Here is a 27,716-nt window from a genome sequence, read left to right as displayed (position 1 = left end):
AGGGTTGAGGCCTGGAGTTTGAGTTACTGCAACACCTCCTTTCCCAGGTCAGGCGGCGAGAAAAGAAGCTCACATCATTACCTGTGCACCACAGTGCAGACAGCTGCTGAGATGCTTTTTGCTCTTGTGCTGTGTGTGTTTTGGGTTTTTTTTGGTCAAATAATTTATTCTCTATCACATCGAGACTCTCTCTCCACTCCGTTACATATTCCATATGTACAGGGAATGATCCCCATTGGTTGGATGTGTAGATACTTCTTTAAGACACTCTGCCTAGCCTGCCCACTCCCCACAGCACACGTATAAAGCAGCTGCGCAGACATGAAACCACCTGTGCAGTGTGTCCGTGTACTTCATGTACATGTACATAAGACTTAAATCAACTCAGAGTGGATGGTTAGTTATGTGTGTGTGTGTGTATATATTTAGATTATACGGGACCTCATATGGGTATTCTGCTATTGATACATCATTACGTTTACATATCCACTGGTACGTAGCCCACATGTATTATCACAGCAGGGCTGCTGTAAATCAAATGAGCTGATGTCAGTACTTCACAGTTGGTCAGAAAGATTCGTCACATTCCCAGGGCTTCATCACATCATCAAAGGTACCCACACTGTCACCACACCCCCCACAGACTTGTGTTGTACCACACATTGTACAACACAAGATATGATCGATGTGATAGACCTGATCCAACGAGCGCAACAAAGCAAAGAGGTGAGGAGCCGATTCCTTTTGGGCCAGGAAAAGTTTGGGACAGCAGGCCAAACAGGCGTTTTAGCTAACCGCCCACCTCACTTACCCTGACGTCTGTGCCGCTTCCAGTGAGGTGAGCACGGAGGTTGGTAGAAAAAAGCTTTAGAACTGTCTGGTGATCATACATCAGTAGACACTTGACATTTTGCTTGACACACGACAACAAAAACAAAGTGGAGAGCAAAAGATGCAGCAGATGGCATGCCATACACACTGGCGCCACAATGACCCATGAAGTTAAGGAGGATATGCAGAGGGTGTGACAGAGGAGGATAGGGTAAGATGGATGCAGATGATCCAGTGAGAGGGAGCAATCACAAGAAGAATTAGGAAGCATTTCATTTCACTGCATTTCGTTAACTTTTGGCTTCTCCCTCTCTTGTATTTTGTCCTTGTCTATCTTTGCCCTCCTTTTTTCCTCTTCTCTTTTGCTGCCTTTCCATGACGAATAATTGGCTATTTTGTGTGAAAATAAAAGAAACAGTCTAGACAGAACTTTGCTATTAAGATTATACTTTTAATTTTTGTATAAAATAACAAAAGCCAATAAAAATATGTAAAAACAAACACAATACACAAATTATATCTAAATATTGTTCACTGAAGTAGTCTGTGGTATTCGAATGCTAGCATTCAGCTAAAACCACTCAATTCAGAGTCCCTCTGGTCCTCAAGTCCTGTAGCAGCTTAAGAAGCTGCTCTTAAACATCGGCCATCATCTTCCTGTGGCACACTGGAAACGACAACACCCTTCATGCTGCTCCATGTGAGGAGTGGACAGGGTGATGGAAGGTCTTACAGCTCCCAGTGGAACAACACATCTCATTATTCCACTGTACTTGTGCTCTGTGCTCACTGGTCCTGAAACACACGGATCACAAAGAAAGCGGTTCATGCATAGTCTGACTGAAACATTGCAGCAAACACTTGTGTTTGGTTCCTACCTTTTCAGCACTTTTCACTTCTCACCATCCATTGTTAAATTCTCACTTTTCTTTTTCTGCACCTGAAGGAAACACACTTTCTCAGTTACAAAGTACACTCAGGACCAATCGGATAAATTAAATGCAGCCGCATTTAAAAACACACACACTTGTAAAAATCATCCAACCTCGTTCACGGCATCATCAGTCTGTTTGAGCTCTTCGTACCGGTCTCTTGACTCTCTGAGTGGCTTTACCATCACCTCCTCAATCTGTGGGAACAGCTAACAGATGCACACACACACATGCAGTCAGTATTAAAGCTGCAAACGCCTCATTATTTTGTGTTTATGTAACTCTAAGAGTCAAAATGTGTGAAGTCAAGAGACAGTGTAACAGTGTATAACAATAAGCAGTCCATTTAGATCCTTAGCACAGACAGGTTTACACTTGTAAAATGTAACACTTTGGAATTTTAGCAGGAACTTCCTGGTTGGAATTTATAATTATTGCTTTGACAGTTTATGCATTATCCTCCATTTTATCATTATTGCTGATGTGTCACTGCTAAAGCACACATTTACGGTAACAGGTGCTTGAGGTGGAACTAGTTTAAACTGCTTTATATACTCATTCTTATAGGTGATCAAAAAGTTCTGCACCATCACCAAAAAAAAATCTATTTTGGCTAATCTCCCTTTAAGGCCATCTGCTACTGGACCTCTGCACCACTTCCTGTTCTCCCATTCTTGCACACTTACACAGAGAGCAAGTGTTAACTTCTCTGACTATAAAGGGTATAAAGGATACATTTACATGATGACTGAAACTAGCACCACTGGTGAACAATTCCTCGATTCTGGCGCAGTGTGATTTGGCGTTTGAAAGCCACAGAGACACCGTGTTTAGGGAAAATGTGTTTGTTATTGATCAATGGTCACTGATCAGTGGTCATGACAATTTGCATATTTATGATCAAGAAACTGACCTCACCAGTGGTTCTAGTTTCCAACTTTAACCAACTTTGACTTAAGAAGTCACTTGGATGAGTGATGAAATGTTTCTCCCACTGAAAACGTTGATTCTAGATGAACAGAATCAATGTTTTGGGATGATTTAGCATGCATCAAAACACTTCTCTGATTAGTGTTATTGGAGTTGGGTCTCCACTTACAATTCAGAGACCAAACATCAGTTTAAATAAAAGACATTATCGTATCTGAGGGAAATGTTGTTTGTTGTTTGAACAAGACGCTTGGTCAGAAAACACTCACTTTATCTAAGAAATTTAGTGTAACATCTGAGGAAGAACATACAGCACATACAGAACACCTGGGAAGTATTCACAGCGCTTCATTTAGTCCACATTTTTCATGTTAGGTCACTTCAAAATTTTAGACACAATCTTGTGCTCAGAGTTTGTTCCTGTGCTGCTGGTTAGTGCCCGTGCTATCTGTGCTGTCTTTCAGTCCATCTTTGGTAAGATCTCTCAATGTCAGTCGCTTCTGTCAGTGGTCATACTGTCCTTCCATGATGGTTCCTCTCCTTGTTCCTCCTCTTTCTTGGGTTTCTGCTGCTTGAGGTATTCACTAAGCACATGTCAGTTGTTTCCATCTTCCCGATGTACTTATGGATGTTCGTTGTTTCATCGGTGGTTGGCCTCCTTCCTTTCGCTTAGCATACATTGCTGTCTATCTCCTTCTTTGGCCAGCTTATTATCCCAGCAGGGTATCTAATCACCGGCAGGGCATAGGTGTTGATTGCCCAGATCTTGTTTTTCCCATTCAGCTGCTCTTCAGGACTTGGCTGACCCTCTGCAGGTATTTGGTGGTTGCGGCCATCTCTTTTATATATATAAAGAGGATCCCAGATACCAACTACAGATCCCATTCTGTAGTTGGTATCTGTAGCCATTCTATTTGAATGAGTGGATTCAGACTTATGCAGAACAGAAGTGGGGAAAAAGCATCTCTTTTGGTAAATCCCACACTTGATGGCAACTTGTGCAATTGGCTTTAAGTCTGGCCTCCTTCCTTGTGCTCTTCCAATATTGCTCTATCTCCATCTCCAGCATTCCCTCTGTGTGGCCTCTAGTCTCCTTCTCCATGGAGGATACTGCTTCTTGTGGCTGTTCATCTTGTAGCCAAGCATCTGGACGAATCTTGCCATGATGTTGCCAATTCACTTGCTCACAGGAGATCATATCATTGTTAGGGTTTTCTCAGTTTTCTTTGTATTATTGCCAGCAGGCAATCGACCCAAGGCTCAGCCACCTCCATGGCCCTCACTTCATTGGAGATGTCACAACATTTGATAAGTACCATCTTCAGCTGCACACAACACAGGGTCAGAGGGTCGAGGCTACCATAAATGCTGATGTATCAAACCGCCTGTGAGACTCGGTTCATATCCACACCTTTTCTCATGATAACCTCCCCAAAGTGTGCAGCTTTGCTCTCAGGTCCAAAATTGAATTTCATTCTTAGCTGGGCTTGGATCTGCTGGCTTCCTGCCGAACAGTAACTCAAAGGGAGAAAATCCCATGGATGCCTGGTGAACCTCTCGCACTGAAAACAACAGAGGCTCTATCCAGTGATCCCAGTTGTGTTCATTCTTGTGAATGAACTTACGAATCATGGACCTTAAAGTCCTATTCAGTCGCTCCACTAAACCGTCGATCTAGGGTGGTAGACACTGGTCCGAACAGATTTAATGCCAGTTAATTTGTACAGTTCTTTTAGTGTGCGAGACAGGTTGTAGATGCATCCCCACACACTGACCCAATAGATTCTTAAACCCCGGCCAATCTGTCCCCAGAACTGAAGCCTTTACTCTATGTGTTTTGCCCTGAAACTTTATCTGCAGCCAGCGCCACCAGGGGATATTTGTGAATGTCTCCATGCACACACCTGACCTCCACCCACTCTGCGTCCAACAATGCCTGTGAAGCCCATCTCCACCAAAGCTTGGCATATATCCCCTGGGCACCTTACCGGAACACTGTGTGGCCCTCCTGGACCGGAGGAGGGTGTTGGAGCCCCTGCGACGCTGAACACCTGCTCCATGTCTATCAGTGGGCACACTCCCACCACAGGTGTCCCTGCCGCCCATAACCCCAACACCCCTGCCTTGGCATCGGTACCGCCCTGCGTGGTGTTTGTCGCTGCCAGGTCCTGGGGAGGCAGATCGGGGAGAAAGGGGTTAGTGGGCTGTAGCTGCAGTGGCGGTTCTGCCAGGGCAGGGCTGGGGAGCCAGCCGGCCAGTGGGACGAGACCAGTTCCAGTGACCCTCTGCCTCCTCTGGCTGCATGGCCAGGTGGTCCTCCTCTTCCGGCTGGTGGCAGCAAAGCCACCGTGCTGTCTCCCAGGGGAGCCCTTCCACGAACTGCTCAAGGACCACCTGCCCTAACACCTGCGCTTCTCTCTTGGTCGCTCAGGTCGTAGCCACCTTGCCCCTGAGTCGTGTGGCCTCCGCTGTCGTGTAGCCCCATCCCAAAGGCCAATCTTCCACTGCCATCTGGCTTCTCCTGAACCACTGGCAATGTTCTTCTGGTGAGAGGCCTGCCCAGTCCAAGACATCCCTGGAGGTATCTGCAAAGCTCCCCTGACTAGCGCTAGGCTCAGAGCCCCCATCTGTGCCTCCCCCAAAAGCAGCAGCCCCCAGCACCCACTCCACCGCAGGAACGTCTGTCACACCGTGTTGACCCGCTGAACTGAAATATGGGTCACTGGTTTCCTGATCCTCCTAAAGTCCACAGTCATTTCCTTGTTCTTTGTTACTGCAAGTGATTCCACTCACTCCACATGACAAAGGAGTCCACCACAGGTTGGTGCATCATCTCACCAAACCCACTAATGCATCCATCCACCACATCAGAAAATCTTTGTAGATGGCAGGTCTCTGTACAGTGGCTGAAGTCCAAGGTGTAGAGCAGGGGTCTTGAACGCCAGTCCTCGAGGGCCGGTGTCCTGCAGGTTTTAGATGTGTCCTTGATCCAACACGGCTGATTTAAATGGCTAAACTACCTCCTCAAGTGTCTTGAAGTTCTCCAGAGGCCTGATAATGAACTAATCATTTGATTCAGGTGTGCTGACCCAGGGTGAGATCTAAAACCTGCAGGACACCGGCCCTCGAGGCCTGGAGTTCGACACCCCTGGTGTAGAGGGTGAACAGGGGATAGGGTAACGGGGGAGGACGGCCCCTTGTGGTGCCCCGGTGTTGTTGATCAACTTGTCAGACACATAGTGTGGTCTTTCTGCCAGCGCATGAGACAGGCATGGCTGTTAGTTTATCACTCAGGAGGACTGGTCTGATGATGTTGAATGCACTGGAAAAGTACAAAAGAAAAAATGACCTTCACAGTGCTCACCTGCTGTTCCAAGTGGCATAGACATGATTGAGCAAGTAATGGAGTTCTGAACTCCGAGGTGGGGTTGGTAAGCAGATGTGGCCTGACCATAGGTCAGAGCTGATCGAGGATCAGCCTATCCAGGGTCTGCATGATGTCTTAAATTAACGCCACAGATCTGTAAACCTGCTGCGTGGCATCTTTGGTACAGGAACAAGCAATAACAGCTTCCACAGCACTGGGACCCTCTCCAGACTGATCGTAAACAGTTTATAAAAGACTCCACAAAGCTGGACAGGAGGTAGTCCAACTCCTGTTGGATTTCACATACAGTGGGGCAAAAAAGTATTTAGTCAGCCACCGATTGTGCAAGTTCCCCCACCTAAAATGATGACAGAGGTCAGTAATTTGCACCAGAGGTACACTTCAACTGTGAGAGACAGAATGTGAAAAAAAAATCCATGAATCATGGTAGGATTTGTAAAGAATTTATTCGTAAATCAGGGTGGAAAATAAGTATTTGGTCAATAACAAAAATACAACTCAATACTTTGTAACATAACCTTTGTTGGCAATAACAGAGGTCAAACGTTTACTATAGGTCTTTACCGGGTTTGCACACACAGTAGCTGGTATTTTGGCCCATTCCTCCATGCAGATCTTCTCGAGAGCAGTGATGATTCGGGGCTGTCGCCGAGCAACATGGACTTTCAACTCCCGCCACAGATTTTCTATGGGGTTGAGGTCTGGAGACTGGCTAGGCCACTCCAGGACTTTCAAATGCTTCTTACGGAGCCACTCCTTTGTTGCCCGGGCGGTGTGTTTTGGATCATTGTCATGTTGGAAGACCCAGCCTCGTTTCATCTTCAAAGTTCTCACTGATGGAAGGAGGTTTTGGCTCAAAATCTCACGATACATGGCCCCATTCATTCTGTCCTTAACACGGATCAGTCGTCCTGTCCCCTTGGCAGAAAAACAGCCCCATAGCATGATGTTTCCACCCCCATGCTTCACAGTAGGTATGGTGTTCTTGGGATGCAACTCAGTATTCTTCTTCCTCCAAACACGACGAGTTGAGTTTATACCAAAAAGTTCTACTTTGGTTTCATCTGACCACATGACATTCTCCCAATCCTCTGCTGTATCATCCATGTGCTCTCTGGCAAACTTCAGACGGGCCTGGACATGCACTGGCTTCAGCAGCGGAACACGTCTGGCACTGCGGGATTTGATTCCCTGCCGTTGTAGTGTGTTACTGATGGTGACCTTTGTTACTTTGGTCCCAGCTCTCTGCAGGTCATTCACCAGGTCCCCCCGTGTGGTTCTGGGATCTTTGCTCACCGTTCTCATGATCATTTTGACCCCACGGGATGAGATCTTGCGTGGAGCCCCAGATCGAGGGAGATTATCAGTGGTCTTGTATGTCTTCCATTTTCTGATGATTGCTCCCACAGTTGATTTTTTCACACCAAGCTGCTTGCCTATTGTAGATTCACTCTTCCCAGTCTGGTGCAGGTCTACAATACTTTTCCTGGTGTCCTTCGAAAGCTCTTTGGTCTTGGCCATGGCGGAGTTTGGAGTCTGACTGTTTGAGGCTGTGGACAGGTGTCTTTTATACAGATGATGAGTTCAAACAGGTGCCATTCATACAGGTAACGAGTGGGGGACAGAAAAGCTTCTTACAGAAGACGTTACAGGTCTGTGAGAGCCAGAGATTTTCCTTGTTTGAGGTGACCAAATACTTATTTTCCACCCTGATTTACGAATAAATTCTTTACAAATCCTACCATGTGGATTCATGGATTTTTTTTTCACATTCTGTCTCTCACAGTTGAAGTGTACCTCTGGTGCAAATTACTGACCTCTGTCATCATTTTAAGTGGGGGAACTTGCACAATCGGTGGCTGACTAAATACTTTTTTGCCCCACTGTAATAATAATAATAATTGAGGGCACAGGTAGTTACTCTCTGAAAGCTGGGCAGGGCAACACAAGGTCCCTAGTGCCTAAACAGGATTTGCTTGTGGAAGGAAGAACAGGCTTAGCGTTGCCAGTGCTGTGAATGTCTCTGACCAAACGATCACAAACAGAATTCATAAGGTAAGGTCCGATATCCTCTACTGGGCTCCGCGCTCACTGCGCAGCACTTTGCCATAGAATACCAGAATTGGCAGGTCAGCCACTGGCAGGTTCACCCGGGCATATGTGACAGTGGTGACACGGTCTGCATGACTGGTTTGGTGGTAGGCCAGTAAAGATCAAAGATTTGATACCATTGACTGGACCCCTGACCAAAATCCAACAGAACACCCCTGGGACATATTGCTTCGATTCATCTGAAACATCTTCCTTTTAGCAGTTAACATTTTCCAGCAGGAACAAGAGCTTCATTTCTGCAGAGGAATCATTAAGCTGAGTCTTTTCAGGTCTATCATCATCACTCTCAAATGAACCTGCTAAACTTGTAGAATTGTTTGTAAAAGTCCAGGACACTATTTCCACAAATGATTTTAATGTACAACAGCAGTGACATGCAGTTTGAATAAATGTGTTAGCTACTGAAATATTTCTGCCTCAGACTGTACAGTTTAAATATGTCAGTTGTTGTGTCTCTGTGGTATTGTAATGCAAAACATGAAATTATAAAAAAGCTCTAATAATATGCAGAGGAATAAACACGGTAGACCTTCACATATATTTGTTGTATCTCTGTTTGCTACATTCTTAAAATTAGCAGGGTAATACTGAAAATTCAGGAATTCAAAGTAGATAGCCGTCTCGCTTCAGGTGTAATAGGAAAGCAGTTAGCCTAAAGCAGCAGCTAGTTTCCTTTCAGTTTGAACCCTTTACCCAATTTGAAGAATTATAAAGGAGAGCAAGGACCCACTCCTATCTTACACCTCTCTTATTTTGTCTGTCCTTGACTGTCACCGTCCACTCACCTTCATCACAGTCTCAAACATGGGGAGGAGGACGAATTTGATGAAGCCAGTCTGGGCTGTTGACTTGGTGACCTTTTCTCTGTCCATGAACGGAGCCACAGGAAGTCCCTCAGCCTTCTCCCTGTCACTCTGAGCAGCACAAACACATATTTTCCATAAGCAGCTCACTTTTTTTGTCCTCCTACTAAAGTAAATGAGGCTAGACTTCAAGTGACTGCAGGTGTCTCATTGTTATTTATTAACCTTGTGTAGCATCACAGCTAACCAGAACTTTCTGTGTACAAATGAAACAGACTTTGGAATGCTGCCTGCTTGTATTCAAATGCTCCTTGACTGCTATACCTACCTGCATGAAGTACTCCTCCAGCAGGCAATCGACCCAAGGCTCAGCCACCTCCATGGGCCGCACTTCATTGGAGATGTCACAACATTTGATAAGTACCATCTTCAGCTGCAAACAACACAGGGTCAGAGGGTCAAGGCCACCATGAATGCTGATGTAGCTAAGCACATTTGCATATTTTTCAGTAATCTTTTCCATTGGACAGGCTGGGGAACGAACTAATCTTCTCTCTCTCTTCCAGTTTGCTCAGCAAAGTGAAGCAGGAGTTACCAATCACATTATTTTCATTTTACTGTCTGTCCTTGCAAGACTGATACTTTATTTACTAACTGTCCAGTTACTGAGTTTTCCACATTAATCTTTAATTCATGTGTTATAATTCATGTATTTGTTGGTTGAGATTAGCTGATCCTAACTGTAGGTGACAGCACCAAGATTTATTTATAAATGTGTCCTTACACAGGCAACATGCTCCTTATTTGTGTAGTCAAAGTTGTCAACTTTCTGCTTGAAGGTTTTTAGGATCTCACTGTGGCGTGCCATGTCTGTGGCCAGGATCAATGTGATAGTTTCCTGATAAACAAGACAAAGGAAATAAATCATCAGTATAGACACGGAGAACTCAGTGTCTTATGCTATTTTCTGTAGATGTAGTTTAAGATAAAGAGCATGGTGTGAAATAGTCTTAATTAGTCATTTAAATCTAATTTTGAAACAGTTGGATGTAAAATGTGAATTAAAACAAAATGCAAATTGTAAATGTCATATTACCACAATCTAACATTCACACATATTCATAGATGCATCAGAGGACAACTTGGGGTTACTATTTTGCTCAAGAATAATTAGCATGCAGACTGGAGCAGCCAGGATTTAAACCACCGCCCTTCTTATTAGCACATACAGTAACCCGCACTACCCCCTGAGCTACAGTCACCCCAGCCACTAGGGACAGCCACAATGTCCATAGCACTGAGAAGCAAGTAGAAGGATGGCTGAAGAACACTGATAGATGTGGATTACATGGGAGTTTAAGGCCAACATGGCCTGTTCCCCAGGTTAATGTAGCCCATGACAGTGCATGCTGTCCCATTTACTGTACTGAAAGGAATGAAGTAAAAGATCAACAAGTACCTTAGCAGGTGGCTGGGAATCTAGATCTAGAGAACTACAACTACCCCTCTCACTGAAAGGTTGAGTGGAAAGAATATCAGGTTATCTTGACTTTCAGAGACTCAAGAGACATGAGGTCAGAGAAGCAGGGATAAAACCCAGATCGAACAAAGATGAAGGCCTTGTACATCACTGTCCCAAGCAGAAAGAGTCCTGAAGCACCTGTTAAATATTTTGTGCAGGGTCTCATCAAATAATAATATAATTATTTTTGCCATTGTAGTGCATGTATTAACCCAAACAATACTTCTGTTTCTGCAGCTGCACATAAGTACCTGTCGTATCTGTTTAAAGGCCTCAGGGTCAAAGTTGAAGAATATGTTGCAATCAGGCTGGGAGAAAATCTGGAAGGCCACAGCACAGTGGTGGTTCTCCAAAGGAGAAATATCATTGTAGCGAAGGGCCATCTCCGTTCTAGCGTTGATCTGATACCTGCGGAGGGAATTATGACAAAGAGGATCAATAAGAGGAGTGAGAGGCACAGGGACAAACGTGACAGGAGGAGAGAGACTGAAGACTGAGTTAATAGAAAATTGAAAACACAAAGAACTTCCTGTTTTAGTTTGAAAGGTAATTGTCTCATGTTCTATGGCTGTGTCCCAATTCAGGGTCTGCACGCTTGAAGTACGCATTTTAAGTGTGATTACGTCACCGCCACGCGACGACGGCTGTCCCAATTCAAAGTGTACTTCAAATGCATACTCCAAATGCGCCGTCGATTTCCCCAAATATCAAGCGTGGTCCGGTGCACGCTTTGTGGTCCCATATATCCCACAATTCATAGCGCGGCGGTGGGTGTGGATAATTTTGCCGCAAAATACGGCAGACGGGAGCAGCTGAAGAGTGAACTGTCAAAAGTAAGTACTGAATATGATGTCACTTATTTATGTGCGAATGTTTAATAACGAAGAACATTAAAACATTGCTGTTGGCCACATGTCGGCAAAGTTATGTGACATTAGTGATGTTTGTACTTTCAGCATTAACTGTACACACACACATATTTATATAAAAAAAAGAAAAAGAAAACACCCAGCTCGCCCCTGCGGGCGGTTTTATCTTTCAAACTCGGGTCCTCTACCAGAGGCCTGGGAGCTTGAGGGTCCTGCAGTATCTTAGCTGTTCCCAGGACTGCGCTCTTCTGGACAGAGATCTCCGATGTTGTTCCCGGTGTTGTGCCAAAAAGTGATTGTCTGCCAAAAACTGATTTCCAATGTTTCTGTGTATTTTTTATGTGTAATATCTTTACGTATGTTCGTAAATAGACTTCGGTGAACAGGGTTTACAAAGGGGTTATATAGAGAATTAAAACAATATCTGTTTTTCAAGTATCTTTACAACTCTCTGCTATTGTACTTACATTATAACCAATCCGGTCCTTTATCCCCACTTAAAATATTTTTACAGAAATATTGTAATATTTGCTGCCATTTCTGCTGTCCTCTTGGCCAACTTACTCTTACAAAAGACATTTTTAATGTTAATGAGATTTTTTTAAACTGGATAAATAAAGGTTATATAAAAGTCACTGCCAAAAACTGATTGCGGCTTCTACCTTGTTACACGAATGTTGTTTGTGGCTCAAGATGACTTTATGTCATCCATGAGGGATGCATTTGACATATGTTTCACATATTATAGCCCAACAAGTTACTTATAGCAGTTTAAATACGAGCAATCAGTTTTTGGCAAATACCGGAAATCAGTTTTTGGCAGACAATCACTTTTTGGCACAACACCGGGATCTGCTGGAGCCACTCGCCTAGCTTGGGAGTCACCGCACCTAGTGCTCCGATTACCACAGGGACCACCGTCACCTTCACCCTCCACATCCTCTCGAGCTCTTCTCTGAGCCCTTGGTTGTTTCGCCGTCATTGTGGATGTTGGGTATCAAAGAATCCATAGGTCCCGCATCCTATTCATGTAGCCCCTTCCGCCGGGGTTACTTGCGTAGTTGCATTCCAACAACGCCCTGTTTTCGTCTCTTGCCCACCGATGCCTTCTTGTTCCAGTAGCCCACTTTTCGCCAGGGTGCCCTGGTTCCTCAACACCTGATGCGGACCTTGTTGATCCGGGCGACGTCGAGCCGGCATGCCTTCATATTTATCTGTCTCGCTCATGTCTGCGGTAGGCTTGCTTAGCATAGGGGGTCTAGCCTTAGGACCCTAAGGTGCGTACTTATAGTACGCACCGTACGTAGTACACGTAGTGCGCGTACTTCAAGCGTGCAGACCCTGAATTGGGACACAGCCTATCCCATATGAAAAAGATATATATAAATCATATAAAGTTTTTATCTGTCTTGTATGAAACTTGTATGAAAAGCATACAAGAGTGAAAACACATATAAGATCCCTTGAAAAATTATATAATGAAACTTGTATGTTTTGGATACTTACAAAAAAAAATATGAAAGTAATGAGAAAGTGGCCACTTTCATGAGTTAATCATATATGTTTTTACTATTTCTTTTCCATATGGGATGTCTCATTCCCTTCTCAGCTCTCTATCAGTGTGTAGACTTGTCTTTTACAAATTGTTTGTACACATACCTGTTATTCTTTTTTTCATCCTCTATCCTGTTACTACAATTATTTGTGCTATTTTGATGTAGTTTTTTTTTTTTTAATATTTCTATCCCTTTGACTTATCCTCTCAGTTTAATACTGCGCCTCTGTTTGTCCTATTGAATTGATCTGTTGTTTGTGTAACCGGCATGACTCCAGTGTCTGCATGTATTTGCTCCATGTGATCAAGAATAGAACGGGCAAAAAAGAAGACAGATGACACAGAGAAGCACCATCTATTGCTGCATTTCTGTGTCTTTTCTTACATGTTGTTGAATCCAGGATGATCGAGGTCATGACACACAGCAGCTGTCATGAGAGCCAGAATCTCCATCTGAGTAAACTTCTCCTAAAACATAATATAAACATTGGTTTTATTTTTTTAAAAAAAGTAAAACACCAAAAAGCTTTATTACTGGGGAAAAAGGTGTACATAATCCAAAAATAAAATTCTTAAGGGCAAGGGAGAGCTGACACACACACACACACACACATATATATATATATATATATATATATATATATATATATATATATATATATATATATATATATATATATAGTTAGTTACACTGCAGTAGGTCTAAGCTGCTGGGTCTATTTACAGACCACTCTGTGTTTAATTAATAATTATTAATCTCTGGCTTCCACAGCCTCCCTGAGCCTGGTTCTGCCAGAGGTTTCTTCCTGTTAAAAGGAAGTTTTTCCTTCCCCCGTCACCAAAGCACTTATTCATAGGGGCTCATATGATTGTTGGGGCAACTGTTGCTGCGATTTGGCGCTATAAAAATAAAATGCAACTGAACTTAACTGAATTAGATAACTGCAATATAACCATAATACCATAACAAAAAGACAACATGTCGAGATTTCAGAATACAAAGCTATAAAACAAATATAAACAAAATCAGAGAACCCCTAAATATCCCCAAACTCTAAATCCTGGGTCAACGACCCAAGGGCCATGACGGGTACAGTGGAAGAAAACTCGTGGTAAAGTCTCTGAGAATCACATTACCTGAAGGCTGCAGAGGCAGATCATGCTGTACATCATCTGGGTGACACAGAAACAGTGGCGGAAGTTGTGGTAGGGGTTATTCCTGTAGTTGTCATGGATACACAGCTACAGTGAGAGAGAAAGCAGCAGTTTCATCACAGAAATTCCCTAAACATAAATATTAGCTTTTGGAAATTATTTCTTTATTTTCTGTTCAGGTAAGGTTTATTTTATAGAAAAAAGGTAGAGCCAACTGTACGGGGTCAAGGTCTCACCAGCCATCTTTTCAGTGTGATGGGATTTATATTAAAGTCTCTGACCAAGCCCAGGTCATGGTACATATGTTCCAGACAGCTCAGCATCTGGACAGCAAAGGAGTTTGTTAGTGCAGAGTATAGGATGTTATTTTTGGCTTATTCTTAAAATTCAACAGATGTTACTGTCCTTTAACAATTTTAACATAAAACTAAGTATAAATATATAATTATGTATAATTATATAGTCATTTATATTATTATTATTATTATTTTTTTTAAATGAAGTGCATTTGTTTATGTTTTGGATATATTATTATTATTATTATTATTATTATTATTATTATTATTATTATTATTATTATGTTTTCAGGCATAGGAAAGAATTTTGATCTCAAGTTTTACCATAAAATCTTCTGCTTTGGACCTGATCCAGGGATGTTTACTGTCCTAGCATAACTGACTAAACTTCTGTAAAGCAGGTTACATTGTTGGAAACATAGGGAACATCACAATCAAAATGGGAACAAGAAAGATTTATTAAACTGCTCATCCCAAGTAAGGCACAGTTCTAGTCAGGTGGTGATAACTCTGTGGACTTCTCTTTAAGTGATAATGTCCGTCTACTTTCTTACTTTAAGCCATGACTCAAAAACAAGTGCTAACTAGTTAACAGTCAGAAAACTGTTAAAATCACATTCACTGGCTAATCACCCGTCATTGATAAATAAAATAATCAATGTATTAATCTCACCTCATTGGGCTCCCACTGCCAAGCATCAAACGTAGGCAATGTAAGAGCTTCCATTGTCTCCTTAGACAGATGGCACTTGACACACACACAAAGGACAACAGGACACACAGGAGTCACAAAGAGAAGAAGAGAGGAGAGACACATATTGTGGGTGATGTGGGTTCACTGCCTCCACAGGTCTGCTGTGACAGCATGCACTGCAGGCAGCTGATTTGCAGTTAACCCTGTTTACATCTATCTGGCTTGGGGTGCATAGTAAGTAAGCATGGATCATAAATACGATCCACACTCATTATACTCTTTACACATTCAAACTAAGAGACAGCGACTCTATCCTGATCAGTGTTAATAAAGGTGGCCAATCTCTGAAAATTAGACACATTAAATTTTGTCTTGACAAATTTCATCTCCATTTGTGGATTTGTGATTTGAGCACTGTGGAGGTGTGACGGACATAAAATGGAGTAAAAGCCTTACTTTGGGGTCAGAGGGAATGCAAGGACTCCGCTTCTTGTTGTCATCCAAAAAATTACTGAAAAGGAAAAAAAACATCACAACAGTTTATGTCTGTAATATTAATCATAATACAAAAGACCATTTTATTAGCATAACCTTCATCATTTACATGAACTCCTAATTATTTCTGTTAGTGTTGCTGCTCCATGACATTAAGTCAGAGGGACAGCTCTGTCACGGTTCTGGGTCATGTTGACCCAGCTTTCTGTTTTTCATGCTTTGGTGTTTTTCTAGATTATGATTTATGATTTGATTTATCAGTGATACTGTTTTGATTATGATGATTATTTAGTAGGCTTTGGTCAGTGTCAAGTCTGTCTCTCTCTGTCTAGTCCGTGTCTTAGTAAAGTGTGTTTTGTTTCCTGTTTTACTTTGAAGGTTCTTGTTCCTGTCTGATGTCAGTGTTCCAGCTTTGCTCTCCCTGTCTCGTTAGGTCTTATTTCTCCCAGCTCTGTCCCCCTTCTGTCTCTAATTCCTTGATGACTCCCTCAGTGTATTTAAGCCCAGTGTGTCTTTGTGTCAGCGTTGCGTCGTTAATGTCTGTTCACCTTCACTTGCTCTGTGTTCATGATTTCCAGTCCTCCTGCATCTCAGTTTAGAGTTTTGTTTGCTTTTGTGAGTTTTTTTATCTTGATGTTTTGTTCCAGCAATAAAGCTGCATTTTCAGTTGAAACCTCGTTTCCTAAGAATCCTGCATTTTGGGTCCACCACTCCTGCCTGCCACACAGCCGACTATGACAAGCTCAGGTTGAGCAAATTGGATATTAAGCAAAAGAGGCAAGTTTGGATGGTTTGTCCTGAAGGAGGACATGCAGATGATTGGTGTGACCATGGAGGATGCCAGGGATCGGGTAGGGAGAAGGAAAATGATCCACTGTGTTGACCTCTGAAGAAAGCAGCTAAAAGAAGAACTGTTGCTGCTACATGTACTACTATTAAGGTTAAATTAGCCAAACAAATTACAAATAGTAGTTGACTGATTTTATAATGACTGATTAATTTTTTTTAATTGTTCCAATAGTGCATTAACTATCACCATCACTGGGCTTAGCACACTAATACTAATGTGTCATCTCAAAGGAGCAGAGAATTCATTGTGTTGCTGTTACCTGTTGTTTCTGGATGCGATCTCCTCACGGAGCTTCTTGATGTCATTGCGACACTTCTCAATCTCCATCACCTTCATCCCCTCCACTGCAGACAGAGTTATTCGTTAAAACCATGCCAGACCTGTAAAGTTAGCATTTGCAAGGTATTGTGTACAACACTTAACTTCAGTGACCATTCTTGCTATGAAGGATTGCAGCAACATGCTCAGTCTATGCTATAGTTTACACTGACCTTTATTCATATGAGGGAGCACGAGCAAAGGAAGAGCATTTCTGAAATAACTGTATCGCTCTCTTTATAACAAACTGAGGTTATTGTACTCGGCCCTGAAAAGCTTAGAAATATGGTATCTAAGCAGATTCTTACTCTGGATGGCATTACCTTGGCCTCCAGTAACGCTGTGAGGAACCTTGGAGTCATTTTTGACCAGGACATGTCCTTCAACGCACATATTAAACAAATATGTAAGACTGCTTTCTTCCATTTGCGCAACATCTCTAAAATTAGAAATATCCTGTCTCAGAGTGACGCTGAAAAACTAGTTCATGCATTTATTACTTCCAGGCTGGACGACTGCAATTCATTATTATCAGGAAGTCCTAAAAACTCCCTGAAAAGCCTTCAGCTGATCCAAAATGCTGCAGCAAGAGTCCTGACAGGGACTAGAAAGAGAGAGCAGATTTCTCCTGTATTGACTTCCCTTCATTGGCTTCCTGTTAAATCCAGAATTGAATTCAAAATCCTGCTCCTCACATACAAGGTCTTAAATAATCAGGCCCCATCTTATCTTAATGACCTTGTAGTACCATATCACCCTATTAGAGCACTTCGCTCTCGCTCTGCAGGCCTACTTGTTGTTCCTAGAGTATTTAAAAGTAGAATGGGAGGCAGAGCCTTCAGTTTTCAGGCCCCTCTTCTGTGGAACCAGCTTCCAGTTTGGATTCAGGAGACAGACACTATCTCTACTTTCAAGATTAGGCTTCAAACTTTCCTTTTTGCTAAAGCATATAGTTAGGGCTGGACCAGGTGACCCTGAATCCTCCCTTAGTTATGCTGCAATAGACGTAGGCTGCCGGGGATTCCCATGATGCATTGAGTTTTTCCTTTCCAGTCACCTTTCTCACTCACTATGTGTTAACAGACCTCTCTGCATTGAATCATATCTGTTATTAACCTCTGCCTCTCTTCCACAGCATGTCTTTATCCTGTCTTCCTTCTCTCACCCGAACCGGTCACAGCAGATGGCCCCGCCCCTCCCTGAGCCTGGTTCTGCCGGAGGTTTCTTCCTGTTAAAAGGGAGTTTTTCCTTCCCACTGTTGCCAAAGTGCTTGCTCATAGGGGGTCATGTGATTGTTGGGTTTTTCTATGAAGCGCCTTGAGGCGACTTATGTTGTGATTTAGCGCTATATAAATAAAATTGAATTGAATTGAATTGAATAGAGACAGAGCACTTGCAGAGGATGCACTCTCATATCTTTCATGGAGAAATCTTGAGTTGTGTTTTGCCAAAGTGTGATGTTGAGAGGTCATCACAGTCAGGATTTAATGAGGTTTGAACAGCTGTGTTTAAAGCCATAATTCATGGTGTGCTCTTGATGCCCTGCTGAGTTGTTCTGCTGCTGTTGCATCAAAAACTGGCAAAAACCTTCACTTTGTTCTGAACACATGATTACATCACTAAGATGCCCTCACAGTGCAGAAATCATGCATCACAGAGTTAGTGAGCTTCATTAGCTGCTCTGAATAACTACTTTAGCTTTATTTGCAATACAACAGAAAAAATGTGTTTCTACCACTTTGATCATCTTGGATTCAGAAAACAGACACAGTCTTTACTTTTAAACTTTACTTTTTAAGTTTCAAATGTACTTTTTTTGAAAAGCTTACAAGCTTACTGGATCACGCAATCTTGAACCCTGTTCTAGTTATGCTTTTATGGGTTTTTTCTTTGGTGTTTTTTGCATGCTATGCTAATAAGTCATGTGGAACTTTATGGTGGTACCTTAATATAAAGTGTTAACACACAGTTAATAAAACAGGTGTGATAACTACATTTCCTGATTTACTACTATTTTGTATGTTTGTTGCACTTAAATGTTTAGATTATCAAACAAATGTAAATATCAAAGATAGCACAAATAAACACAAAATGCACGTTTGTTATCGGGAGATTATAGCCTATAATTATAGCCTTGCTTGAATCACTGCAATCATTGCTAAACAACGACAGAATAAATGTTCCTGCTGGTAATTACTTTAACAATAAACTCCTATATTATAAAAGATAAAAGAATAAGAAAAGTAAGACGATCACAACATTCATTGATCATATTGCATAACTTTGTATTGCCTGCCAAGACGCCATCAGACAAGCTGGTCAAACTAAGTCTAGCAGCACGGTGAACAATTCGGCAGCCTCAGAAGTGCAAAGTTCCCGCTTGCACTTAATAAAATGGTAGAAGCTTGCTAGAGGAAATGGCATTGGTGCATGACCTTACATTGGATGTTGTGTAAGTATAAAATGACAGCACACACTTTTATACTCTGAACAGGTCAATGTTCAATAGACTCTAATGATCTCACAAAGTTAACTGCCTCCCAAGGTGGGTTAGCAGACCACACACACAGTGGGGCATCAACTTATCTAATCACAGTATCATTAACTGTAGAGGAACACAACTTCAGACAAAATGCATTGAAGGTGCTCGGTTACCTGTACGCTAATGTGCATGAATGAGGCTGAGCATTACAGTAATCTAATGGTGAAGTCTTTTCTATAGTTTTATACCTCTATTGCAGAAAGTTGAATTTCAGAAAATCTAACTACATAATTTGACACAACACCATGATCTGATAAATCTCCATACAGAAAGAGGTTCATGTCAAACCTGTTTTTAGCCACAGAATTCCAGAGAATTGCTATGACATTTGAGAAAACAGTTCATTTTGCAAAACAATCTTTTAGGGCATAGGTGTCAAACTCTGGCCCGCGGGCCAAATTTGGCCCGCAGCCTAATTACATTTGGCCCGCGAAGCCATACCAAATTACTATTAGAGCTGGCCTACTGGTATTATACAGCTAATGTATATATTGTTTAGTATTAAGCTTTGCTTGTTCCATATTCAGTTTTTCAGCAAAACGTGTTTGAGTCAATAAGAAAAGATTCATTCTTATATCTGGAGGAATAAATATATTTCAATAAATATATTTCAATAAATATTAACGTTAGCCCGCGACTTTGTTCCAGTTTTGAATTTTGGCCCACTGTGTATTTGAGTTTGACACCCCTGTTTTAGGGGGAAAATAAAAATGAAAAACGTATAAAAACCTGGTTGCATAAATATGCACTCTTAAACTAATGCTAATAATGTGTTTTTGCAAAAGGCTGTCAGTAACAAAGTGCCTAAATAAATAATTTCAAATTGTTTCTTTGCTCAATTGTCTTGGGAGAAATTCCCTTGAGAAACAGACGAGAGATGAGAAACTGCAAGTCCTGTGGAGTCGCATTAATAAGCTAAACTCGTTTCTGCTTAATATTTATTTAGTAAATAGACATACTGTAGGTGTAGTAATAACATCAACATTTTATTAGTATTTAATCAACATTCGCCAAAAGAGTTGTGAGAAACGAGCATATTTTTGCAACATTTCAAAGACTACTTTATAGAAAATGCTATAGTCATGTTACTTGTAGTTTATTTACTTCATGTGTTTTCAGGGTTTTTTTCTTGGTTAGTAAGAGAAATCTAGCCTGTTTTTGAGCTTGGACAATAGTGTATTAAAGCCATGTTCAGTATCTGAGGTGGAAATGCAAAGCGTGTCACATGAACAATGAGTAAGCTTCCACATCTTTCATTCTTCCATGTTGTTTTTAACATTTTTTCCTCCTCACAGCTGTCTGCTAGCCTCTGTCACCATTTTCTGCCCCTACAAAATGTAGGGGTAGGACTGTGATTTGTTTCTCTTGCCCAATTATTTTTTTTCTTTCAGTTACAGATGCCTTCTGTGTGTTATGACTTGCCTGGGGAGGGGCACATTTTCAGATTCTTCTTTTTTTTCTCTGAGCATATTAGAGGGACAGTAAACACTTTAATAATCTCGTAACAGAGAATGACATGACAACTCCATCAATGGAGGTGTAAATCTCAGTAAAAAGTGTAGCCTCATGAGCAACTTTTCCAGCTCCATATCAATTAGGTTCTGATATTTCTCTGTGTGTTTAGTCTCATAATGGTGATTCAAATCATAATCATTAAACACAACAATCTGCTCTCCACAAACCAGATGTGGGCTTCTAAATAAATAGAAGTCCATATCTGGTTAAAAATAGAGTACAAAATAATGAAGGTCAAAACATAGACACCAAAAACTTTCACACTTTAATGGAAACCATGGAACTTGGAGGAACACACAAGGCACACAGCAAGAAGAAGGATGTGACAGAACAGAGGCAAATGGAGGTCATCAATACACAAGAGGAGGGCAGAGTGAAGACAACTGGGAACTACAGCTGAACTCAGTCTAACTAATGAGACAAGGAGACAATAGCTCACAAGAGGACCTATCAAAATAAAACAGGAAGTAATAATCCCTGGCACCAGGACTAAAACATACTAACCTGACAGAACTAAACAGTGAGCACAGAGACAGGGTGCTAGCTAACCAAAGCACAGGGACATAGGGACACAACAATGGGGACAGAAAGGGATACAATCACAGAGACAAGACTAAGATGGACTACACAAAAACAGAAACTAAGATCATCTTCAGAAGAGCACAGAAAACAAAACTAGGGAACAATCTAAAACTCCAAAGTACAAGATATAGAAATAGATCATAAATCATCTCAAATCCTAAAAGAAACCAAATCATGAGACCACAACATAAATTGAAAATTCTGGGACAAAGACCCAGAACCATGACGGTGTGCTGAACACTGGGGGAGTCAAGGTCTCTGTCTAGATAAATAAATAAATAAATCTGGGTAAATTTCCAGATGATTAAACATGCAACTATTTTGCTGATAATAACTGAAATGAGTAAAGAAAACCAACAGCCTATTTATACAAGATAATTCATAATTTTATTGGGGGGGCTATATTGGTTGGGTCTGATTATTGCGGGGGTCACAACCCCCCTAACTCCCCTGGAAATTACGCCCCTGTGGATCCATGAATAGATTTATCAGAACCTGTCTCAGTGGATGAGTGACTGAGAAGACGTCATTCTTTAGGAGTGGAAACATCAAGAAAAAAAACGACGGAGCCTTAAACAGGGATTAAGAAGTGAATATAAAATATGTACACTTACAAAATAGTAAGTGTCTACAGCCTTTTGTCACGGTGGAGGCTCAGTTATGGTTTGATTTAATATCTCAGAGGTGTTTTACTGGATTTAGTTTGTCAAGTGTGAGTGCCAGCCAGCGGTGTTAGGGCCTTCATCTTCCATGACCTAAAGCATGTTCTTGGCCCGTGATGTAAAGTGACTTTGACATTCCTGTGCTAGAGTAACTGCCTGTCTCCTGGAATTCCCTCCATGCTGTTGAGACTGTGCTGGGAAAGATGCAGCAAATTTTCTGATAATGGCATGTTTTGATATCTGCTTGAGGCTGTGCTGGCAGACATAAACAAAAATACTTTGAAAGACACAGCAAACCTTCTGGTAATCAGAAAGAATCAGAGTCAGAATCAGAGTTGTGTTTATTGGCCAAGTATATGTGCAGACACATACAAGGAATTTGGTTCCGGTAGATGGTGACTGTTTTGCTCTGTGATCCTGGAGGAGTTGGGCTACCAGACTATACAGATGTCCAAGGTTTGCTCTGAAGTATTGCACTCGTCTTGTGCTGGGGTGATGTGTGTGTGTGTGTTCAGTACCGCGACGGCTTGTCAAAAGAAGCTGGTCCTGGTTTGGATGAATGTGCAGCATCTCCTAGAGGGCTGCAGTTTGAACAGGTGAGATGCAGGATGAGTGGAGCGTTAGACGGTCTTCTTACAAATGCTATTTCTTCTGTGCACTGTGAAGTATTGCAGACACTGCTGTGCCTTCCTGATTATGGAGGAGGTGTTTACAGTCCAGGAGAGGTTGGAAGAGATCACGGTGCCCAGGAATGTGAAATCCTGAAGTCTCTCCACAGGGTCATCATTTATGTAGAGGTAAAGGTGGTCTGCTCTGTGTCTTCTGAAGTCCAGGATCATCTCCTGTGTCATTGTGGTGTTCACTGTCTACTCAACATAATGCAGACAGATTCATTACATCGTCTCTGTGGCAGAGTCATCATCATCACCTGCAAACTTCCCTATGGTCTTGCTGGTGTAAGCAGGTCTGCAGACAGAGGTGTAGAGGCTGTAGAGCCATAGGCTCAACATACACCTTTGTGGGGAGCCAGTGCTCAGCAGAGGAAAGGTGTGGACTGAGTTTGGAAGGTTGCTAAAGAACCAAGAGCAAGTGGGAGGGGGGAATCCCAGTTCAGACAGTTTCCTGACCAGGATGTCAAGGCATGAGACAGTTCTTCTGCATGGGTCTGCCCTCTGAAGTAGGTGATATGCTAGATGCCCTGCCACACCTGCCGAGAGGGCGAGAAGGTCCTCAGTTCAACTCCACCATCTGGCCGGGGCCTTTCTCTGTGGCGTTGGCATGTTCTCCCCGTTTTGTTTTCTCTGGGTACAGTCCAAATGCAGGTAGTGAGATTAGGTTAACTGGTGATTCTAAAGTGTGTCTCTCTCTATGTGTTAGCCCTGTGTGAGGTTGGTGACCTGTTCAGGGTGTACCTTGCCTCTTGTACTATAGTAGCTGCAATAGGCTCCAGCCTACCTCTGTTCCCATCCCAAGAAGCTGATCTCAGTGTCTCATTTGTTTAACTTCATCTCTGTCGCTGAAGACGTCTGTGGAAAATTAACTGGAACCACACTGGTCAGGACTTCCTCCCAGAACAGACAACAAATCGATCATCACTGTCTTCCTGTTCCAACATATTTTCCAGGTCAGAAAGTCTCGTTATTTGCTAAACACATTCCTCTCCGCACTCAGTCAAGTTTCACTGGTTTCAGTCAGTCATAAATCCCGTCACATGCATCTCAAATTACCCAGAAATATGAACATTTGTAAGTCTTGCAATGTATCGAGGGTTAAACCAGTCTGTTCCAGCCGTCTGTGACCTCTGGCCACTACCTGCCTACTCTGTGATGAGGTTACTGGATGTTTGGCCTGTCTCGTGGACTGGGAGGGGTATAGTCCAGAAGAGAGATCCTGGGTGCCTCGGCCATTCAATTGAATTTATATAGCACCAAATGACAAGAGTGCTGCAAAACACTTTATATTATAAGACAGAGAACCAACAATAATAGAGAGAAAGCCCAAACAATCATATGACCCCCTTTAAGCAAGCACAGTGAAAAGGAACAACTTCCTTTTAACAGGAAGAACCCTTCAGCAGAACCTGTTGGAGGTTTGTCTCCCAAATCCAAAATGGGGCTATAAACACATAATGTGTCACTTTCTATGTGACATATATGATCATTGACTTTTCGGTGAGTTGGCTATAAGTCACGAGGATAGTGATGACTAATCAAACACTGCATTCCTTTTTCAAATGTGTCTTTTATATCCAAGATTAACAGCTGATGACGGAAGACAGTAAATGTGACTGTAGAGTGGTGGGAACGAACTTACGCTCTACTCTCTTTTCCAACATTGTGAGACGGTTGGTGACCTCAGTCTTCAGCTTGTTGATTTTGAATGCCCTGCAGACACATGGAAGTAGGTGGGAAATAGGAAATGGAGAAGTTGTTAATGAAAATGGAAAGGCCACCATCTGGGACTCTAAACCAAACAATCAAAATCAAATCAACAATTAACAGCTTCTAAAAAAGTCACTAATTAAAGGTGAAAATCTGCCACCATCCTGGCTCATTTGACCCAGCGCTTTGCTTTTTAATCTATTTTGATATTTATGTTTAAGTTCATGCAGTTATCTTTATCTCATCTATTTTGCCTAGTTTGCCCAGTTATAGTTTATTTTCTGTTAGATTCCTCTTGTGTCTTCGGCCCTTGTGTTTATGTCCTTGTCTCCCGTCTTCTCCTCTTGTTTACATGTTTTCCCTCAAGTCCCTTTCCATCCATCATGTGTGTGTTTCCGCACCCATCATGTTCAGTTTGTGCGTGCTTATGTCTATGTCTCATCTCCAGTTCCCTTTTTCCTCTGTGTGTATTTATAATGTGCGTATTCCTCGTCAGTTTGTTATGTTAAGTCTGTGTGTCTTAGACTGTCATGTGTCATGTGTTCATCTTTCCTCTTTTATTTTGAAGAGGTCTGGTGTCCCATGTTCATTGTGTTTAGTTCTACTTCCCCTGTGGCATCATTATGTTCATTCCACCCAGCTGTTTCCACATGTGTTTGCCCTGATCACATCCTGTGTGTCCTTGAGTCTGCATTTATTCCTTGACTGATTATCTGCTATCCTGCTATGCTCACGCCATGTTTTCCAGGATTTCATGTACTTATGCCAAGTCTTCACGGTTCATGTTTTCATATTCACTTTCAGGGTTTCTTATGTTTATCCTTAGTTCACCCAGTTTAATGTAGTGTTTAGTTTTGCTTTCGGCTCTTGTTTTGTACAGTTAAAACCAGCCTGTAATAAAACGGCTCGCTTTCAGTTAATATTAAGCTTATTTCCATGCTTTGTATTGTTTGCTTTTGTGTCCCCTATTCTCCACTCCACACAGTCTCCTCACTGAGACAAAGTCTCCCTTTCAACCTGAAATTACACTGTGGTGTCATGAGGACAAATAATTGTGTCATGGTCCAAATACTGATACCGAACTGCACATTCCTGCACTGCTCTACTCCATATATTTACTTCTAATGTCTACAGTAAGTATATCTTCAAAGATTAAGGTGCTTCAAGATTTGGCATGACTGCTCCAGCTTGACAGTTCATAAAGGAGCGAGGGAGCTCATGGAGAAGCTTAATGATCAATGAACAGTTATGTTTACACATAGTTTTTGTCTTAGTAAGAGCAAGAGTATTTATATTCTTGTGAACGTGTTCACATTAATCCATATCCGTTGTTTATTCATTTTTGGCCTGTCGCTGTATTTTAACTCTTTCAGGTGCCCGTCTTCATACCTCATCTGTCATAAGGAAGCACATGCAGAATGCTACATAGATACATAAACATGTTATTGTATTAAAAATGTGACAGTAAGTCAAATAATGTTAAATATTCTTCTGCTCGTCTTAAAACACAGCAGGTGCAAATTCACTGCTCACAGCAAATTTATTTTCAGACATGAAGATCCTTTATTTCAGCTTCAGACTTTGACAAACCACCAAAGCTCTGCTCTACTGCAGAATTACAGCACTAACAACACTGTTTCATTGGCTTGAAAATGACATGAGAGCAAAAGCAGCAGAATCATCTGTGGAACAACAAGTGAAAGTTCAAAGAGGCAGATACGGATGAAGAGATACGACGACAACAACAGATAACTAGCAGTAACATTAACAAGTTGCAGCTGCTGTTAACTCGAGGTGGGGTTATAGCCTCGTTGAATTAATACAAAGTGAAGAACATGAAAGAAAAGCCACAGCAGTTATAAAACCGACATTTTCATCATTCTGTTTCAGGTTTTGGAGATACAAGGTTTTCTGTTTTCTGGACAATGCTCTACAAAACCCCCAAGCCAAGCTAATTGAAAGAAGGAATATAAAAGACGGTGTTAGAACAGAGTGTAAAGAAACCATTTACAGTAAATTTAGACTGAAACATGCGCACTCACCTATCTGCTTACTTTGAAAACTGCTCTGCTGCTCGCGTCAGTACATTCTGAAAGAGTTCCTCTTTATCTGAAGAGAGAGTAGGCATGGAGCGGTGTTACGTACTACCCCCTCCCACCCCAGCCCCCCCCCACACACACACAGACTGAGGGCTTAGTGTAAACAACTTCAGTCCACTCAGGGAGAATATTTCATTGTGAATACAAAATGCAGCGAGAAGAGCTGTGCATGAATATTTAGGATAAATACACACTCTCTCTTTGCGTCATACAGGCACGAACACACAGAGATTGTGTAAACCAGTCACAGAGGCCAAGCAACAAAAGGCAGGGGCAGAACAGATAAATAAAGTGTGTCCTCTTCCCTTTGGCTTAGCTGTTGGTGACTAACATAGTGTTTGAAGACAACAGAGACTTACTGACAGCTTAATGTGTTAACAAGCCACTTCTGATTCCTCTTACCGCACAGTGGGAACAAGCAGGATGTACAAACAGAGTCCTGTTACTGCCTTAAAGCTCCAGCATTGTGGGCAAAGTTCAAAGCCACAGGCCAATAAACTAAGCGCTACAAGAAATTGTAAAAAAATCCACTCAGGTCATTGCAGACAGGAGACTTGTTAACAGCATTGCTCTGTGTGCTTAGTTAAACTGTTTCAGCTGAAGTGATTGGAAAGACGCCTCAGCTGAAACATGGTGGAGCATGCGTGTCTAGATGAACCCAGTGTTTAGTGTGTGTGTGAGCGAAAACTCAAACACACTGCTTCATCATCGTGTGGAGACAGTCACAGCTCGCGCCATGTCAGGGGTGACAAAAGATGTTAAATGAAAAGATCTTCTGTAACGTTTCATCAACATCTCATGTGTGAGCACAACAGTAGTTTATTCCAACAGTTTCACACGTGGGCTCAAGTCGCACAAGAAAAGCAAAACTGACACTTTTTTCACTCGTCTGCTGTGGGACTCAACCTCTCCACAGCACGAAACACTCGTCAGCTACAGCAGCAGAGATGTGACTTAGTGGCCTTATTATTATTTTTTTAAGTGCTACTAAAGTGGTTAGTTATTAACACAGGAATAACACACGTGTGACTCCATATTGTAGTGGTTTGCACATTTGCCTAACAGGCAAAGAGTCAGTGGTTTGATTCCAGCCCCAGGTGTTGTGGTAGGAAGGGCGTCTCATATAAAACTCTGCCAAACCACAACAAATAGCTGAAAGCAGCTTTTAAAAAAATCAAATCTGCA

General features: G+C 42.0%; 1 protein-coding gene across 5 annotated transcripts; it reads right to left on the bottom strand.

Moving 5' to 3' along the window:
* Positions 1-22: 22 nt before the first annotated feature.
* pde9aa (phosphodiesterase 9aa) lies at positions 23-27,047 on the bottom strand. 5 transcript variants are annotated; one of them, XM_082508786.1, is made up of 16 exons: positions 26,891-27,047; positions 26,475-26,541; positions 24,365-24,435; positions 16,692-16,776; positions 15,544-15,598; positions 15,067-15,141; positions 14,334-14,420; positions 14,080-14,184; positions 13,328-13,410; positions 10,770-10,926; positions 9,781-9,894; positions 9,325-9,429; positions 8,979-9,107; positions 1,877-1,972; positions 1,710-1,771; positions 23-1,626 (listed from the first exon to the last, which is right to left on the bottom strand). In XM_082508786.1, the coding sequence occupies exons 3-15, from the start codon at positions 24,384-24,386 to the stop codon at positions 1,724-1,726; spliced, it is 1,161 nt and encodes a 386-aa protein (XP_082364912.1). In that variant the 5' UTR covers positions 24,387-24,435; positions 26,475-26,541; positions 26,891-27,047; the 3' UTR covers positions 23-1,626; positions 1,710-1,723. The 5 variants fall into 5 exon arrangements, with proteins under 5 accessions (XP_082364912.1, XP_082364914.1, XP_082364913.1 ...); XM_082508788.1 differs by having other exon boundaries at positions 26,934-27,047; XM_082508787.1 differs by having other exon boundaries at positions 26,895-26,922.
* Between the last annotated feature and the right edge of the window lie 669 nt (positions 27,048-27,716).

The sequence above is a fragment of the Aulonocara stuartgranti genome (genome assembly GCF_965226115.1).
Source record: "Aulonocara stuartgranti genome assembly, chromosome: 16".
NCBI classification, from domain to species: Eukaryota; Metazoa; Chordata; class Actinopteri; order Cichliformes; family Cichlidae; genus Aulonocara; species Aulonocara stuartgranti.
The sequence above is the reverse complement of the archived record's forward strand: the minus strand, read 5'-3'. Positions and strand labels throughout refer to the sequence as shown.